At 30.7% G+C, this 18,456-nt stretch overlaps 2 protein-coding genes across 8 annotated transcripts; one reads left to right on the top strand and one right to left on the bottom strand.

Annotated features, from left to right (window-relative positions):
• Positions 1-3,359: 3,359 nt before the first annotated feature.
• LOC100779200 (pentatricopeptide repeat-containing protein At5g64320, mitochondrial) lies at positions 3,360-9,884 on the bottom strand. Of its 5 annotated transcripts, none has more exons than XM_041013178.1 (4): positions 9,727-9,880; positions 8,653-8,703; positions 6,393-7,221; positions 3,360-6,257 (listed from the first exon to the last, which is right to left on the bottom strand). In XM_041013178.1, the coding sequence occupies exons 3-4, from the start codon at positions 6,505-6,507 to the stop codon at positions 4,174-4,176; spliced, it is 2,199 nt and encodes a 732-aa protein (XP_040869112.1). In that variant the 5' UTR covers positions 6,508-7,221; positions 8,653-8,703; positions 9,727-9,880; the 3' UTR covers positions 3,360-4,173. The 5 variants fall into 5 exon arrangements, with proteins under 5 accessions (XP_040869112.1, XP_003555175.2, XP_014628434.1 ...); XM_003555127.5 differs by having other exon boundaries at positions 3,360-6,268; positions 6,393-6,443; XM_014772948.3 differs by having other exon boundaries at positions 3,360-6,443.
• A 1,250-nt stretch (positions 9,885-11,134) lies between these two features.
• LOC547993 (aspartic proteinase) lies at positions 11,135-16,203 on the top strand. 3 transcript variants are annotated; one of them, XM_003555728.5, is made up of 14 exons: positions 11,135-11,347; positions 12,615-12,984; positions 13,058-13,118; positions 13,209-13,303; positions 13,403-13,515; positions 13,626-13,794; positions 13,883-13,922; positions 14,188-14,252; positions 14,331-14,444; positions 14,563-14,624; positions 15,014-15,167; positions 15,268-15,387; positions 15,698-15,786; positions 15,942-16,203. In XM_003555728.5, the coding sequence occupies exons 2-14, from the start codon at positions 12,628-12,630 to the stop codon at positions 16,024-16,026; spliced, it is 1,524 nt and encodes a 507-aa protein (XP_003555776.1). In that variant the 5' UTR covers positions 11,135-11,347; positions 12,615-12,627; the 3' UTR covers positions 16,027-16,203. The 3 variants fall into 3 exon arrangements, with proteins under 3 accessions (XP_003555776.1, XP_006605777.1, XP_040869110.1); XM_006605714.4 differs by lacking the exon at positions 11,135-11,347 and adding an exon at positions 11,401-11,498; XM_041013176.1 differs by lacking the exon at positions 11,135-11,347 and adding an exon at positions 11,621-11,638.
• The last annotated feature ends 2,253 nt before the right edge of the window (positions 16,204-18,456 follow it).

Genomic DNA, 18,456 nt, shown 5'->3' with positions numbered 1-18,456 from the left:
ACTATATATATATATGTATGTATAATTTCATGGGATGATGTGATGTGACAACTTTTTATTCATTTCCTTCACAAAAATATTAAATATTATTATTAATTTTTAAATCAAATATATATAATTATGATAATTAAGATGTACTTTGTAAATTAGAGCATTTAAGATTTTATTAATATTCATTTATAATTGACAATCAAATTTTGTCATTCTGGTGCAATACATTTGTTTAGCACTATTCTATTACCCTTATAAAATAAAAGAATCGTTCATTTTCACTTAAGAAAGTAATTATCCTTTCATTCTTCAATTTTAATTGATTGTTACATAAAACAATTTTAATTGAATTAAAATTTAAATCAATTAGTATTTGTTGACTTTTTATAAATCAGTTTTAATTGAATGTCTTTGTCTTACATTTTTTTTATTGAAATTAATTGAAATCTTTTTTATTTAAAACGACAAAGTTTCCTTTTATTTAAATCTTCTGCTGTATTATATATTGGAATAATCAGAATGTAACTTTATGCTATTCCTCTTCCTCAAATAAAGAGAAACGTATCGAATAACCTGCCTCCATACCAAGTGATTTATATTCTTCCTCCCCATTTGGTGAGTATTGCTTATGGACCATTTTTAATTTCTAAGAATTAGTGTTTTTTTTTTTAATTTATCTTCATTGTTCTTTTCCTTAGATATTGCTCTCCCCATTGGGTGATGTCAATGAATCAAGATGTGAAAGCAATTTGTTTGAAGATTTTGCATATTAAAATAATTTTAAGATAGTTTTTTCTAAAGAAATGGTAAGCTATTGATATTAATACTAATAATAAGAATTAATGAAAATCATTTAGCTGGAAATTGAGTAAGAGAGAAAGTTTACGCATACTACCCTTTAATTACATTCCAAATCAAAATGTTTTCCCTTTTAAAAAAATTAATATTAAGTTAAATTGTGAGACAAGTAATAATATATAAATTTGTGGGGCAATTTAATATTTTAAATTATTTTCTACAACAATTTAATTGATATAAGTATATATGAATATACATATATATATATATATATATATATATATATATATATATATATATATATATATATATATTAAAGTATATTATAGATTACATTAAAAAGTATTTTATCTCATTTTTAAAAAGCAAAATGAGATTTTATTGACATTATTTAGTTTCAGCACAAGTTTTGCTAAAAACTAATTTATCTTTTATATATATATATATATAAAATTATACCAATGATTAAAACAATCCACCCATGAATGATGATGATTAAAATAATTTTTCTCAATTTCTATTAACCCAAATTAAACTTTTGAACAAAAAATGAATTATATCAAATTTTAAAAAGAAAGTCAAAAAAATATAAAAAACATCATCATACTTAAATAGATTCTACCCAAAATAATACTCCAATAATAATATTAAAATATATGTATATAAAAATATAAAAATATTTATTTAAATTTAAATCAAATAATAAATATATTAAAAATAATATAAAAAATATTCCTATAAATTATAAAATATAAATTTAATAACCGTCCAAGTAGGGGTGAGAATAGGCCAGGCCAGACCAGACTTTAAAAGGCTTGAGCCTAGCCTATGATTAATTTGAGGCCTGGGCCTGGCCTATAACCTATCAAAGACTTTTATTTTGGTTCGGCCTGACCTTTTTAAAAGCCTAGTCTAGTCTGGTAGCTTATTTAAAAACCTATTTAAAAGTCTTCTTCACATTAAATCTTTAATACTCCTAGTTACCAAAAAATAAATAAATAACACACCTTCTATAATAGGCTAAACATTACCTCTATTAAAAAGCTTGAAGTGAAAAGAATATGATTTTTGTTTGGTTAGGAATGTAATAGAAAAGTTAAAAAAAAAGGAAACCTATAGGAACTTAATAGGATATGATAGGATATGATTTTTGTATAGGAACGTAATAAGATATGATAAGATATAATTTTTGTTTGGTTAGGAACTTAATAGGAAAGTTAAAAAAAAAACCTGATAGAAAAAAGATATGATTTTTGTATAGGGATATGATAGGATATGATTTTTGTATAGGGATATGATAAGATATGATTTTTATCAGGAACGTAATAAAAGAAAAAGGAAACCTAATAGCAATAGAAAAAAGAAAAAAAACTGTTAACACAAATAGGAAAACTAATAAAAAAATGAGAAATATAAAGGAACACCTGATTCACACCTTGTAATTAAAATTTTATTTAATTATAGGAATGAAATTTGCTAGTTTTTTTAAAAATAATATTAATTGTATCCAAAAAATAATATAAGTATATATATATAGGCCGACCTATCAGACTTTTTTAATAAGCATAAGTCTTGTCTATTTAATTTAATAGGCTTTTAAAAAAACTTAACCCTAGTCTTTTAATTAAATAAGCCAGACCAGACCAGACTTTATGTAGGCCAGGTCGTAGACCCCTGTAGGTCAGCCTAGCCTATTCCCACCCCTACGTCCAAGTCACGGGACACTTAATATATTTGCCCTTGATTAAATACTTAGTTTTTTTTGCCTTCGGTAAACTAAAGAATATTGCACGTGCACGAGCGAGTTTTTATTTAATTTTTTATTTTTTTTGCAGTGACAGAAAGAACATCTTAGTCTTAGATAAGAAAATAGTAAGATAATTCGATAAAGCATTAAAGCAAGGCCTCGTTGATGTCATCACAGATACTTTATGGCAATTACGTACGTACACGTATTTGTGTACAAACCAAGTCTCTATTAAAAAAATAGATATATAAAAGTGTCTATTAAATTAATGAGCCTCAGAAGAATCCAATCTGCTGCTCCAAGACGACCTTCCTATCTTGGTGGGTAACTTGTTCTTGCATCAACTCTGCTTTGGACTTTAGTACTACGCTGCTAGCTGCACCAGCTAAAGTTTGATTTTTCTTATCTTTAATAGCATATGCCAAAAGATACAAAATAAGTTGAAAACTTTAATCATATAATCATCATAGTGAGTTAAACCCACTTGATTTTTTCTAATTTTCCACTACATTTGATTTGTCCTAGTTTTGCTATAGTACAGGTTTGATTTTGATTATTTTTTCCCTCTTTTTCTATGTTTATGATATGATGATTATGTTGAGTTCAGTCCAGTTGACTTCTCTCCTGTGATATCTTATCCACAGATTTCCACTGGTTTTGATCTGTCTTCAAGTTATCTGTGTAAACATGTTTCGTCTCACTTTTAGCTCTTTTTCTTTTGATGCATCTATTCGAATATTCCACATATTCATACCTCATTGTTGCTATCGTATACAAAAAATTAAATAAAATAATATGACCCTGCCCAGAATATAGAAATGGCTCGTCATGAAATCATTTTATATTAAGTACAGATAGTCTTTCTTCAAGTACAGATATTCCCTTGAATTTGATTAACACCCCCCTCATTCAGTTGGCAGCTTGATTAAATCAGCAATCAGCAGTTAGTAGCTTTCCAGCAATCTGAACATCCCCTTCAGCTAAATATAGCATGGGGCATCAGAACACTCAATAAGTAAAAAGACAATGAACCATAGTGGCTCTGACCACAAAAAATAACTCTTTTAAACATCAGTTGATAGGTAGCATTGTCAAATTAACATAGATGTAGAGTAATGAAAAGTCATCTGCAACATATAAATTAGACAGGTTAGTTTCCGCAAATCAATGGAACAAGATTAGAAGATCATGCTTTTAATGTGAGTGTGGATGTGCACGCATGCAAACATTAACTGTCACTGAAAAGAATCTAAAATCCTCAAGTTGCCACACTGGTCAGCGCTAGCTGGTAATTTGCCAAAAACTTGCACATCTGAGATCATATGATTGCACCAAGAATAAAATAGCTTCACAGACAAAGCATGTCATGTATACATTGTAAAAAGGAGTAAATCTATCCTTTTAAGTGAAGTCATATACAAATCACAAGTCATTTCACATCTTACCAAGTAGAGCGTGGCAAATAAATCTGACAAAGCTAACATCTGCCCATCTGCATCTCTTGAAAGAATTGTCAGTGAGACAATTGTTTTTATTGCTGCAAGGCTAGGTGCTGAAAAAACAATCCTTGATAGCAGCACTCGTGATGGAGCTGGCACATTAAGCAATTAAGATTCTTTTTATGGAATGCTGAAGTTTCATGCATCTCCAAGGCCTTCTGCAAGTATATAGCTTACAGAATCCAGTGAGGCAGAATTATCAAACAACATTGCTTGGCTCCTTTCTCTAACATCAGATCCAATCAATAAATTATGAGTGGTTGCATCAGGAAGCCAACCTTTTTCTAACATCAAATCCAGTAATCGACGAGCCTCATGTTCCTTACCCTCTTTCAGCAAGGCAGTTATCAGTAAGCCAAACATTGCTGGATTCAAAATGTCACCATCAGAAATTCTATCAATTGCACTAGGAATCATAGATAACTGAGAATGATTGGCTATGAATGAAAGTTGATCAAATAGTCTGTCCGGATCAGGTATTAGACCTTCATGGACCATCATATTGAAAAATAAAACACATTCCTTTACTTTATTGTGTTTACTCATGCTTTGAAAAAGTATACAATATGCTTCCAAATCAAGATTGCTTCCTACCATCAACATTTGTGACAGGAATGCTAACAGATCTTCTGCCCTTCTTGATTTTGACAGCTCACGCATGATAGTCGTGTGTGTCGCAATACAGCATGAAATACCACAAAAATAAGCTAATTGCCATAGTCTTATGGCTTGGTTGACCTGTCCTGAGTCACATACACATTTTATCAACTTGTAGAAGGACAAGGAATGAAGAGAGCATCTCTTCATTGACATATAGTGAAACACTTCAATGGCATCTTGAGAATGCTTGATGTCACTGAGGCCACCAACAAGTTCAGAATAAGAGGCAAAATCTAAAACCCAGCATCTGGCATAAATTTGATGAAATAGTTCCATTGCTTCTTCATACTTGCCCAATCTACACTTCCCAACTACAAGAGCAGAATATGTTGCATGGTCAAGAATAACAAATGATTTTATCATTCTGCCAAGAAGTATATATGCCTTGTTGGTCTCTTCATTCTCACAAAGCCATCTAATGAGAATATTCCAAGATTGGCAATCAGCTATGTTTCTCTCAGACATTGTCTCAAGCAGAACATTTGCTGCCAGAACCTCACCAGCATTGCAGCAACCTTCGAGCAATGTATTGAAAGGAGCAGTTTCATGAACTTGTGTATCTTCTAAAAACATTATTGCCTCATTAATTTTCCCTAATTCACAAAAGCAATTCATCATATCTACAAGAACATTATGTTTTGGTGGCATACCAATTTCTATCATCTCATTTATGAGGCTTACAGCAGAATCCAACTGCAAGTTGTTGCAAAAGCACCGTACTAGAACCTCATAAATGAAAGAATCGGGTACAAAATCGGAATCTTTCATCATTTTAAACAACTTCACAGCCTCCTCTACTTTATTTTCTCTGCAAAAGAGAGGTATAATACAAGTATAAAAACCCAAATCAGGTTGACATTTGTGTTTGAGCATTTGCTCTAAAACAGTAGCAGCTTCATCCACTTGACCACTTTCAATGAGACCCTTCACAAGAATCTCAAAGGTCTTACTATTTGGATCGCACCCTTTATTGTTCATTCTTCTAAATTGATGTAAAGCCAACTCATTCCGATTGGTGGCGAACAAAACCTCCAACAAATAATTCAAAGTGTCAACTGTAGGTAACACACATGCCTTCACCATCTCTTTATAAACAAACAAGGCACTTTGAAAATCTCTACTCTCTCTTCCCACAAGAGCACCCAATAAAACATTAAAAACTTCAATTGGGGGCCTATAACCACCCAAATTCATATTCACTAAGACTGCAATAGCTTCTTTAATCCTATGATGCCCCACAAATGTATGAACCAATGCCACAAGAGCTTCTTCAGCACCCGGGCACCTATCCTTAACCATGTATTCACAAAAATCCCTCATTTCCAAAACTTTCCCGGCCATACCCAGTTTCAAAATTATCCTGAAATAAGTGTTGGAAGTGTGGTGAAAACTCTTCTGCCTTGAAGCCCATTTGAATATCCTCACTGCCGAGTTCAAATCGCTTGTACGGTCCAGAGCACGGATTAAGTTATCTGGGGCAAGCTTATTTTTCAAAAAGTTGAGGTTTTGGTCGAATTCAGATGAATCCTTGGGCTTAAGAATTCCAGGGGTTTCTGAAATATCTGCAATACAGCTGGAAGAGAGATAAACCCATCTGAGGAATCGAGTAGGGTGTGCCGAAGATGGAAGCTTTATTGCCATGGAACAAAGTCAAAGGATATTAATGAAGAGAGACAAATAGAAGGGAGAATTCTCACTTGGTTTGTTTGAGGCTGCGCTTCTTTCGTGGTGAGAATCGAAACGCGATTCTGTGAAAAATAAAAGAGAGAATAAGAGAAAGGAGATAAGGAAAAAGGGGAAAGAAACAATCATAGAATGAGAATAAATAATAATGGGATGGACACACTGTTTCTTTCCCCTATTTCTGGTTCAACGGATTCGTCATTCCATTGTAGGTAACTCTACAACAAAATCACAATTCTTTCTTTGGATTTAAATGTTATAATGGAGTTATAATTCTATTGTGTTAAGGTGGGCGTAAAAAAAACTATCAACAAAATCATGATTCTATTATTTTGTTTGGGGTAATAAAAGAATACAATAAAAATGCAATTTCTTTATACATACAACAGAATCACAATTTTGTTATGTTGAAGGGGAGGTGAAAAATGATTAAACAATGGAATTGCAATTATTACTCTGCAGAATCATAATTCCACGGGAAAGACATGGAATAAAAAAAGATTAACCCCTTCCCAATAGCAAATGGAATGGGACCAATAACCATCCCCGCTAATTTTAGCTTATAAAAGAAGTTTATTTCATTTTTTCTTATTTTATTCTCCTATAAGTGCTGATGAAGAAGTTTATCTAATCAATATAGACACTTCTATCCAAGCAAAGCAGAAAAATGAAAAGAACCAAGACTTCCTAATAACAAAAGTAACATGATCAGAACAGAAGCCTCTGTATCATTAAGATTCCTAGTTTTCTACACCAATTATTCATTAACAAGGAACAGAAGTGACCAATATATTATCTCTCAACCCAGTCTAACTGCATAGTCGTCTCAGAGTCAACCTGTCCCTTTGGGTCATTTTATCAAACACACAAAAAGCAAGCTCATCAAATAATCAGACTAGATATATAACCAGATTTTGATTTTTAAGCAGAAACAGAATTAAACGAGCATGTTAGATAAGGGCTAAACGAATGAAATGAGAAAACGAGTATAATGAAATTCCTATCAAAGAAAGATACATTAGGAATTGATCAGAACATACTTATAAAAGTAACAACATTATGATGAAACAATCGGTTTATTATAAAATATGAATATAATGCATTGATATGCACTAGTAAATCAACCAATCACTGGGTTGTTGATGCCTGACAATAATTACGATAATACGATTAACTAATGAATTTACACAACTAATACATTATATATAGAGAGAGTTTCTTTATAATTCCATAACAGAAACATGATAATCTCACCACGAATGACTAAATTTAAATGAACTAACAAGTAAAACAGATTTGAAACCAAGGTCTGATGAATTCATTTACAAAACAAATAATCAAATGCAAACAACTTGTTAACTTGCAAGTAAAGAGCAAAACTATACTATTGTTTTCCAAAATGAAGAAACTCAGAAAGAATAAAAACTTCAAATGAGATGAGCTTTACTTCAGGCAAATATTCAGTGATATTTTAATAATTGACAAGCCCTAACCAAGGTTCACAAGTGCAGGCATCACTCACAAACATCGGTTCCTTTTCAAAGCATTATTCACAAAAAAAATATGGAACAAACTCACAAAGTAGCCACAAGCAATAGGGAACAGAATCAATTAATATACTGCAAAATCCAAATTAACATGTAAGATAAACCTACACCAAGCACAGCAGAGAAAACAGTGGAACACCGAGACCTCCTTGCACAATGTAAAGAATATTAACAATTTAAAGAATAAGAAGTAGCAAAAAACCTAACAACTTGACTTCCTAGAATCCTTGAAGTACAAAAAAATAAAATTGCAAAATAATCAAGTCAGCAGAGAGCAAGACTATTAAGTGGAGGATATCATTAATCAACACAAGAACAGTGAACTCAGCGGCCAGGAGCTGAATATTAGCTATATAAACATGGAAGCACTGAACTTCTCATATAAACATAAATGATGCAAAAAAAAAATTGAAGCATTTAATTGATTGGGCGACTGAATCTCCTGCACTCACTCACATCATGTTCTGACACAGAACAGAACCTTCTAGGAACCTACCAAACAACAAAGAGGGTTCACCTAAACAAGATTAAGAAAATACTGATACCAAAAGATTTATCAAGAAACAATAATTTCACCGCACTGAGAGCCACCAAAGAAAGAAATGATTCAGCAATCAACAAAACGCATGCAACACAGCCACAAAATCATAAGCATTCAAAAAAAAAAAACGGTGAAACAGAAAAACGTGTTGGTTATATTGCCGTGAAAAACGCTAGCATGACTCACTTGGTTAGTTTGAGGCTGTGCTTCTATCGTGGTGAGAATCGAATCGCGATTCTGTGATAAATAAAAGAGAGAATAAGAGAAAGGAGATAAGGAAAAAGGGGAAAGAAACAATCATAGAATGAGAATAAATAATAATGGGATGGACACACTGTTTCTTCCCCTATTTCTGGTTCAACGGATTCGTCATTCCATTGTAGGTAACTCTACAACAAAATCACGATTCTTTCTTTGGATTTGAATGTTACAATGGAGTTATAATTCTATTGTGTTAAGGTGGGCGTAAAAAAAACTATCAACAAAATCATGATTCTATTATTATGTTTGGGGTAATAAAAGAATACAATAAAAATGCAATTTCTTTATACATATAACAGAACCACAATTTTGTTACGTTGAAGGGGAGGTGAAAAATGATTAAACAATGGAATTGCAATTATTACTCTGCAGAATCATAATTCCACGGGAAAGACATGGAATAAAAAAAGATTAACCCCTTCCCAATAGCAAATGGAATGGGACCAATAACCATCCCCGCTAATTTTAGCTTATAAAAGAAGTTTATTTCATTTTTTCTTATTTTATTCTCCTATAAGTGCTGATGAAGAAGTTTATCTAATCAATATAGACACTTCTATCCAAGCAAAGCAGAAAAATGAAAAGAACCAAGACTTCCTAATAACAAAAGTAACATGATCAGAACAGAAGCCTCTGTATCATTAAGATTCCTAGTTTTCTACACCAATTATTCATTAACAAGGAACAGAAGTGACCAATATATTATCTCTCGACCCAGTCTAACTGCATAGTCGTGTCAGAGTCAACCTGTCCCTTTGGGTCATTTTAACAAACACACAAAAAGCAAGCTCATCAAATAATCAGACTAAAGATAAAACCAGATTTTGATTTTTAAGCAGAAACAGAATTAAATGAGCATGTTAGATAAGGGCTAAACGAATGAATTGGCACTCAGGTTGCAGCAACATGAGGTTTAACAGAAAGAAACTCATTATAAGTATGAAAGGGAAGAAGTTGAAGCTGAATTGAAGCTTCAGTTCAAAATGGTAAAAGAATTACCTCAAAATACAAAGAGACCGGAGCTAGAGAACGTTGCTGCCTCACCGCCTTTGCAAAGAAGAAACACCTTTCTGCTATTCTTCCTTTCCTTGTGCCTTGAGGCTTGAAGAGAGCCTGGGCCTGAGTCAAGTGACCCATCTTAAACATTTGTAATACATTGTATAAAGAAAAACTCAACGTGTCCATCTTAAGAAAAAAGAAGAAAAAAAATCATTTCTTTTATTATTAGTCACTCTTAAGTAAAATAAAAAATATTCACAAAACTTTTTATTTTTGTAAAGATTTTATTATCTTCTGTCAATTTTATCCCAAATAAAATTGACTTAATAATTTTTATTTATATATAACTTGTTCGACTATATGAAATGGTAAGCTATTGATACTAATACTAATAATAAGAATTAATGAAAATCATTTAGGTGGAAATTGAGTAAGAGAGTAAGTTTACGCATACTACCCTTTAATTACATTCCAAATCAAAATGTTTTCCCTTTTAAAAAAACTAATTTTTAAAGTTAAGTTAAATTGTGAGACAAGTAATAATATATAAATTTGTGGGGCAATTTAATATTTAAAAAATAATTAAGCAACAATTTAATATTTTGAAATTAATTTTTATAAAAATTTAATATTTTAAATTATTTTCTACAACAATTTAATTCATAAAAGTATATATCAATATACATTATAATATATATATATATATGTGTGTGTGTGTGAGTGTGTGTATTAAAGTATTTTATAGATTACATTAAAAAAATATTTTATCTCATTTTTAAAAAGCAAAATGAGATTTTTAGTTTCAGCACAAGTTTTGCTAAAATCTAATTTATCTTATATATATATATATATTTTTTTTTTAAAAAAAATTATACCAATGATTAAAACAATCCACCCATGAATGATGATGATTAAAATAACTTTACTCAATTTTTATTAACCCAAATTAAACTTTTGAACAAAAAAAATGAATTATATCAAATTTTAAAAAGAAAGTCAAAAAAATATAAAAAACATCATCATACTGAAATAGATTCTACCCAAAACAATACTCCAATAATAATATTAAAATATATGTATATAAAAATATTTAAATATTTATTTAAATTTAAATCAAATAATAAATATATTAAAAATAATATTAAAATATTCCTATAAAATTTAAAGTATAAATTTAATAACCGTCCAAGTCACGGGACACTTAATATATTTGCCCTTGATTAAATACTAGTTTTTTTTTTGCCCTTGGTAAACTAAAGAATGTTGCACGAGCACGAGAAAAGCGAGTGTTTTTTTTTTTTTTTTTTGCAGTGACAGAAAGAACATCTTAGTCTTAGATAAGAAAATACTAAGATAAGATAATTCGATAAAGCATTAAAGCATGGCCTCGTTGATGTCATCACAGATACTTTATGGCAATTACGTACGTACACGTATTTGTGTACAAACCAAGTCTCTATTAAAAAAAAAAGATATATAAAAGTGTCTAATAAATCAAATGAGCCTCAGAAGAATCCAATCTGCTGCTCCAAGACGACCTTCCTATCTTGGTGGGTAACTTGTTCTTGCATCAACTCTGCTTTGGACTTTAGTACTACGCTGCTAGCTGCACCAGCTAAAGGTTTGATTTTTCTTATCTTTAATAGCATATGCCAAAAGATACAAAATAAGTTGAAAAATTTAATCATATAATCATCATAGTGAGTTAAACCCACTTGATTTTTTCTAATTTTCCACTACATTTGATTTGTCCTAGTTTTGCTATAGTACAGGTTTGATTTTGATTATTTTTTCCCTCTTTTTCTATGTTTATGATATGATGATTATGTTGAGTTCAGTCCAGTTGACTTCTCTCCTGTGATATCTTATCCTCAGATTTCCACTGGTTTTGATCTGTCTTCAAGTTATCTGTGTAAACATGTTTCGTCTCACTTTTAGCTCTTCTTTTTCTTTTGATGCATCTATTCGAATATTCCACATATGGATAATATGGATTTGGGGAATCTGTATGATATTGCTAAATGAAAAAAAAAAGTTTCTTTTTTTGGCTGTTCATTATTTTATTAATTATGGGTTAAACGAGTGTAGAAACAGATAAATCAACTGAAAATAAACATTAAAAAGAGATAAGAATGTTAGATGAGGAGACAAGTGTTGCTCACTTAAGATTCCACTTATAGTGATTTGGGATGCCTTCTAACTATTAATCTCATTAATACCGTCTTTTATGAAGTTTGTAAATGAAGATCTTACGTTGATTAAGTAAGGGCCTGGAAAAACTTTCTCATAAGCAAAAATAAGAAAGAAAAGTAAAATAAACTAAAATTAGCTTATGCATAAGTTAAAAATAAACTTCTTGAAAAGCTAATATGAAAGAGTTTCTATAGATTAGGGTATGCATTTCCCTCAAAAAAAAAAAAAAAGCTTATGCATAAGCTAGTTTTTGCTTATGGGAAAAAATTATTTCGTTTTTTCTTCCGTAAGTGCTTATGGAAAAGTTTATCTAAACATGGCCTAAATCTGAAGGTTGCCAACGGAGCTTTTCTCCAATTTTAAATGTTCTTATTAAAAAAAAATTACTCTTAGAAGAGATTAACAAGGAGGCAAGAGAATTACTACAAGCTAATAATATTTTGGTTTGTTAAACACCTTGACAAGAATAATTGGATATCCAGTGAGTGTATTTTTTATAATAGTCTTTTTGGTTTATCTGATTAAATGTTAATTTATCTGTGATTCTGTTCTTGTGGGAATTAGGCTATAAGGATTTGGTGTGTTAGCTGTTCATTTTGGACTATATCTATGATTCTGTTTCATGGTTTCTACTTTGTATGCAAAATTGGGACTATATCCGACTCTTCTTACTATCATATTACTCTGCATGGCAGATTCTCCTTGACGATGGGGCACAACTATTTGTGGTTGGTCTTTTGCTTGTGGGCTTTAACATGCTCACTGCTTCCTTCTTTCTCCTTTGGACTTTTGAGAATTGGTTTGAAGAAGAGAGATCTAGATCTTGATAGTATCAGAGCAGCTAGAATGGTAAGAGAAAATCTAAGATTAGGCAGACCTGTGTTGGGTGCAAATGATCAGTATATTGGCAAACCAACCGATGAGGGCATAGTACCTTTGAAGAATTATTTGGATGCACAATATTATGGAGAGATTGGAATTGGCACACCCCCGCAGAAATTTAATGTCATATTTGATACTGGTAGTTCCAACCTCTGGGTTCCATCATCGAAGTGCTATTTTTCTGTGAGTTCAACTTAACTCCTGTGTATTCAATCTTCCCTACCAATGAGTCCTGTTGACCAATGTTCTCTTACAGATTGCTTGCTATACCCATCATTGGTACAAGTCAAAGAAATCCAAAACATATACCAAAAATGGTACTACCAGCTTCTCATAATCATGTAAAATAAGATGCTATGCGGATGCCCTTTAATATTTTTGAATTTACTTTTTTACTTGTCAATCAGGAACATCATGTAAAATAAGATATGGATCTGGATCAATATCTGGTTTTTTCAGTAAAGATCATGTTAAAGTTGGTGATGTTGTTGTCAAGAATCAGGTGAGTGCTTCTTTATACATCAGTCCCCACATCTAGACTGTACAGTTTTGCAGCAATACTTTAGAGAATTCACCATTATATTATCCTTTTCAACTGTAGGATTTCATCGAGGCTACCCGAGAAGGAAGTCTTTCCTTTGTGTTAGCTAAATTTGATGGATTACTTGGGCTTGGGTTTCAGGAGATCTCAGTTGAAAATGCTGTGCCAGTATGGTATGTTTCATCCTGTCCTTTGTTAATTCATTTACATCTGATTCCCATGTCAGAAGGACAAATGATAAGTCTTTTATGTCCTTTTATTTCTGCTACATTATAAACTACAGGTACAATATGGTGAAGCAAAATCTTGTAAGCGAACAGGTGTTCTCTTTTTGGCTCAATGGTGATCCAAAAGTGAAAAATGGTGGTGAACTAGTTTTTGGAGGTGTTGATCCTAAACACTTCAAAGGAGAACATATCTATGTTCCAGTTACTAAAAAGGGTTACTGGCAGGTTAGCAAAACAAAACTTAGTTTGATCAGGATTTCTCTGGAAATGTATATTTTATTGTGGAAAATCTCATGAATATTTTCTTTTTCAGATTGAAATGGGAGATTTTTTCATTGGAGGTCTCTCAACGGGTAACTTCATTGTTCTTCAATGCTAAAAGATAGTTTCAGTTGTCTTTTGGGGTGTGATTTGGAAATAAGTGAGTGATTGAGTGGTTAAAAGGATTTAGAATATGGTATAAGGATCAAACTTGGTGTGTATTTTTGTCTCTCATACTGCAGTATATTTTAAAGAAATGTGATCTGTGCACACAGCGTATCTTTGCATTTTTTTTTGTAGCCATAATCTTTGATTGTGAAATGTATCTAATTGTGGCATATATCAATGTTATTTTAGGTGTTTGTGAGGGTGGCTGTGCTGCTATTGTGGATTCAGGAACATCTTTGCTTGCTGGTCCAACTGTGCGTGCTTACATCTTTCTGAAGATTTATTGTTTATAACTTTTCATTTATACTTTTTATGTCTGCTTTTATTTTCAGACTGTTGTAACTGAAATCAATCATGCTATTGGAGCTGAAGGAGTTTTAAGTGTAGAATGTAAGGAAGTTGTTTCTGAATATGGAGAATTGTTATGGGATCTCTTGGTATCTGGGGTAAGTTCTCTTTGCCCAACCTTGAAGTTTTCTCTTCACCTCAATTTGCAGTCTTTGCTCTTTCCCTTCATGTGTTTTCACCCCCCCACCCTTAAATGAGTTTGATCTTGATTTGCAGGTACGACCCGATGATGTATGCTCACAGGTTGGCTTATGTTTCAAAAGGACTAAATCAGAGAGGTTAGGATTTGTTCTTTTAAAATCGTAATTAGCATTTTTATATTTCAATATTTTTGTATCCCCTTTTTATCATATTTGATTCAGTACACTTCAATTGAGTAATGATTTGAAGATGTTGGATGAATGCTTAATAATTCTGGCTGTGAGCTTAAAGTCAAGTTCTAAGTATAATCAAGTGTACAATATGCAGAGATTTTCTGCAAAAAAGTTGTCAAAGAACCTCCTTTACCAACCAACCTCCATTACCTACCAATCAAGTTTACAATTACTGGTTTATAAATTTCTTTTTTTGCCATTGGGAGAGTTTAGGTTCCATTCTTGCTTATAATGCTATCAGATTTTGGCTGAAACAGACTCCAAAATTTACTTTGAATCCTAATGCTGTGCAGCAATGGAATTGAGATGGTGACCGAAAAGGAACAGAGAGAGTTGTCAACTAAAGATACTGCTTTGTGCACTTCCTGTCAGATGCTCGTGGTTTGGATTCAGAATCAACTAAAACAAAAGAAGACCAAGGAGATAGTATTCAACTATGTAAATCAGGTAGGGCTTCTGAACCATCCTGTCCAGAAACCCAAGTTGTGGATTACATTTATATCAGTATACATTGTGCTGATTTTTTTTTTCACTTGATCATTGGCAGCTGTGCGAGAGCTTGCCGAGTCCAAATGGAGAGTCAGTAGTAGACTGTAATAGCATTTATGGATTGCCTAACATCACGTTTACTGTTGGAGACAAACCTTTCACCCTCACTCCTGAGCAGGTTAAGTTTTGAAAATTTTAATAAATTAAATGAAGTTTTGGTGGATGATTATACTCCATATATTTACTGTGAGCGTCAAAAGAACATTGGGGTCAGGAAGTAGTGAATATCTTGGCTTTTGAGTTGGAATATGGAATTTAGTTCAAAGAAAAACTAATAGCAATAACTTTTCAAAAGATGTAGATATATAGTTGAGTTGGAGGGGGGCATATACAACTACGAATTATGATATTACCTATTATCTATATCCCAAGGCTAACTCTTAGGCTTTTAATTTTGTTTTGGTTCTGAATATGCTTTGTGATTTCAGTATATTCTGAAAACTGGAGAAGGCATTGCAGAAGTTTGCCTTAGTGGGTTTATTGCTTTTGACATTCCTCCTCCACGGGGTCCTCTCTGGTATGTACCCTTGTAACGTTAATCAATTTATATTATTTATTATGCATAAACTTGCATAGTACAGAACAACCATGCTTGAAATGAATTAATATCTCGTGTTCTAAGCTTTGGCCTCCATTTATTTTTCTGATTCTGCTGTCACTATCTGCCTGAAGGATTCTTGGGGATGTTTTCATGAGGGTATATCACACCGTCTTTGACTATGGCAATCTCCGAGTTGGTTTTGCCAAAGCTGCCTAACAAGACATGTTGGAGATTATATAGGGCATGTTTTAATAAGCTCGTTATTGTATTGTAAATAAGCTTTCTGTAACTACTATGGCACAGGTTTACATTATAGATCCTGTGAATGTACTTGTGAAACTATGCACCTTGATGTATTGTGTGCTTGCATTTGAAGGGACCATTTTCATTAAATGTCATTCAGAACAGTAGATTATATATTATACCCTTATGTTATATGCCATGTCATTGTGGATAGAAATGGATGACCTAAAATTTCTGCTTTATTTTCATTCTCTGGCCAAGATTATAAAATGCTGCCCGGATTTTTTCTTCTTTTGCCTCTCCAATCTTCAATAACGTAAGTTGTTAACTTTGGCCCAAAAATACATATAAACCCGAAGGCAACTCTTCCAAATTAAACTTAGGTACGTCGTCTTCGTCATGCATTGAACATGAAGCATAAAGCATCTGATTATGAAAAATATTTAACCATGGCTGGTTTTGAGACATTAATAATAATTTTCTGCAAATATTTTTTTATTGATAGAATATGTATGTATTTATAAAATAGTTATTTGTATTTATTAGGTAATATTTGTTTCTGATTATTAATCTAGTATCACGATTGTATCGTTACCAATTCATGTATATTATGGACCTTTGACTATCAATCAAATCAGACAATCATATTTTTACATTTATCAAACAACTTGATTATGGGCTGGTTCTCAAATTGAGTGTCGAGTACAAGTTCTTGAGCAAATGTCTATAGTCAAGAAAAAACAAACACTTAAAGCCATCCCATTACTAAGCAGGATGTAATCACTTTCAACAAGCAAAACAAATGTCATTATTATGAAAAATATTGATACAATTTAGTATAACATTTAAAACAAAATTTCTACGAATAAAATATTTGAAACTAAATTCAATTTGTGACGACCAAAATAAGACTTGAACCTATTAATAGATGTCAACCTATGGCTATGAGTATATGACATACATTGATACTAGATTTTGACCGCATTGCACGGGATATACAGGATGTTTAAAAACTTTTATTTGAATTTTATATTGAATGAATGTGATTTGTTATATTTTTCTCTTCATATTTCTATAAAAAAAATATTCATCATTATTTGTTATATATTTTCATATTTTCCATGTTTGTAGAATAAAAATTTTAATAAATTATTTAAATTAGGAAAGAGATAACCATAAAAAGTATATTCAAATTAAAATTATTATAGTAAAAAAATATATTTTTACCATAATAATTTAAATATTAATTTGATTTTAGATAAATTATCCATCTTGTGAATTAAGTGGAAAATTCTAGTTGCTTTAATTAATTATGTGTTATATTTTATATATAATTCATAATTATGTGCTTTAATAAAAAAATCATAATTATGTGTTATATTTTATATATAATTTTTATACGTATCAATGCCTAAAATGAAATTAAAATTTGTCTAAGTATAATAAAAGCATGAATACTTTGTTTAAGTGAGAAAATAATATATAAATGAACAATTATTTATTTAAAAATTAATTTTAGACTCTAATTTTTTTTGGAAAAATAATAATTATGATGATTGTAATTACATATATATTAAGTATGAAACATAAATTTTATTTTAATTGGACAAAAATCTATAGCAAGAAAGTTTATATTATTTAATTTTTATTTTAGTATGTTAGAATATATATATATATATATATATATCAATTTATCAAATAAAATTAAAAAAATTTCAGTAGATGAAAATCATGAATAATTTATTTAAATGAGAAAATAATAAATGAAAATGGAATAATTATTTGCTTAAAAATTAATTTTAAACACTAATTTTGCGTAGGGAAAATAATACTGTTTATGTTGATTTAATTTAACTTTTTCTATGCAATCAAATATATATTAATTATATAAAAGAAATTTTAATTTTGATTGGAATTTTTTTTAGTAAAAATGTTTATCCCATGAATTCAAAGTAAATCCTCCGACTTGTTTACTTTTTTATTTATAAAAATGTTGATCATCATATGTTATATTTTGTATATCTAATATGGTAAGTTAAGTATAAATCTTTTTTCATAGTTTATAAGTTCATAAAATAAGAAACAAACATAAAAAATACATTTAAATTAAAATTATGACAAAAAAAATTAAAATCTTAACATAGTAACTTAAATATTAATGTGATTTAAGGTGAATTGTTCATCCTTGTATATTAAGTGAAATTTGTTTACTTGCTTTTATAAAAAAAGGTTAAATATTTGTTTGTCTATGATAAATGACTGAATTTTATTTTTGATCCCTAATTATTTAAATTTAATTATTGGTCTCTGAATAAATTTAAAATATTGTGTTTGATCCCTAAATTTTTTTAGATAACAATTTAAATAATGAAATAAAATGATTTAGATATTATTTTATAGACA

The sequence above is a fragment of the Glycine max genome, chromosome 20 (assembly GCF_000004515.6).
Source record: "Glycine max cultivar Williams 82 chromosome 20, Glycine_max_v4.0, whole genome shotgun sequence".
In the NCBI taxonomy this organism is placed as follows: domain Eukaryota; kingdom Viridiplantae; phylum Streptophyta; class Magnoliopsida; order Fabales; family Fabaceae; genus Glycine; species Glycine max.
The sequence above is the reverse complement of the archived record's forward strand: the minus strand, read 5'-3'. Positions and strand labels throughout refer to the sequence as shown.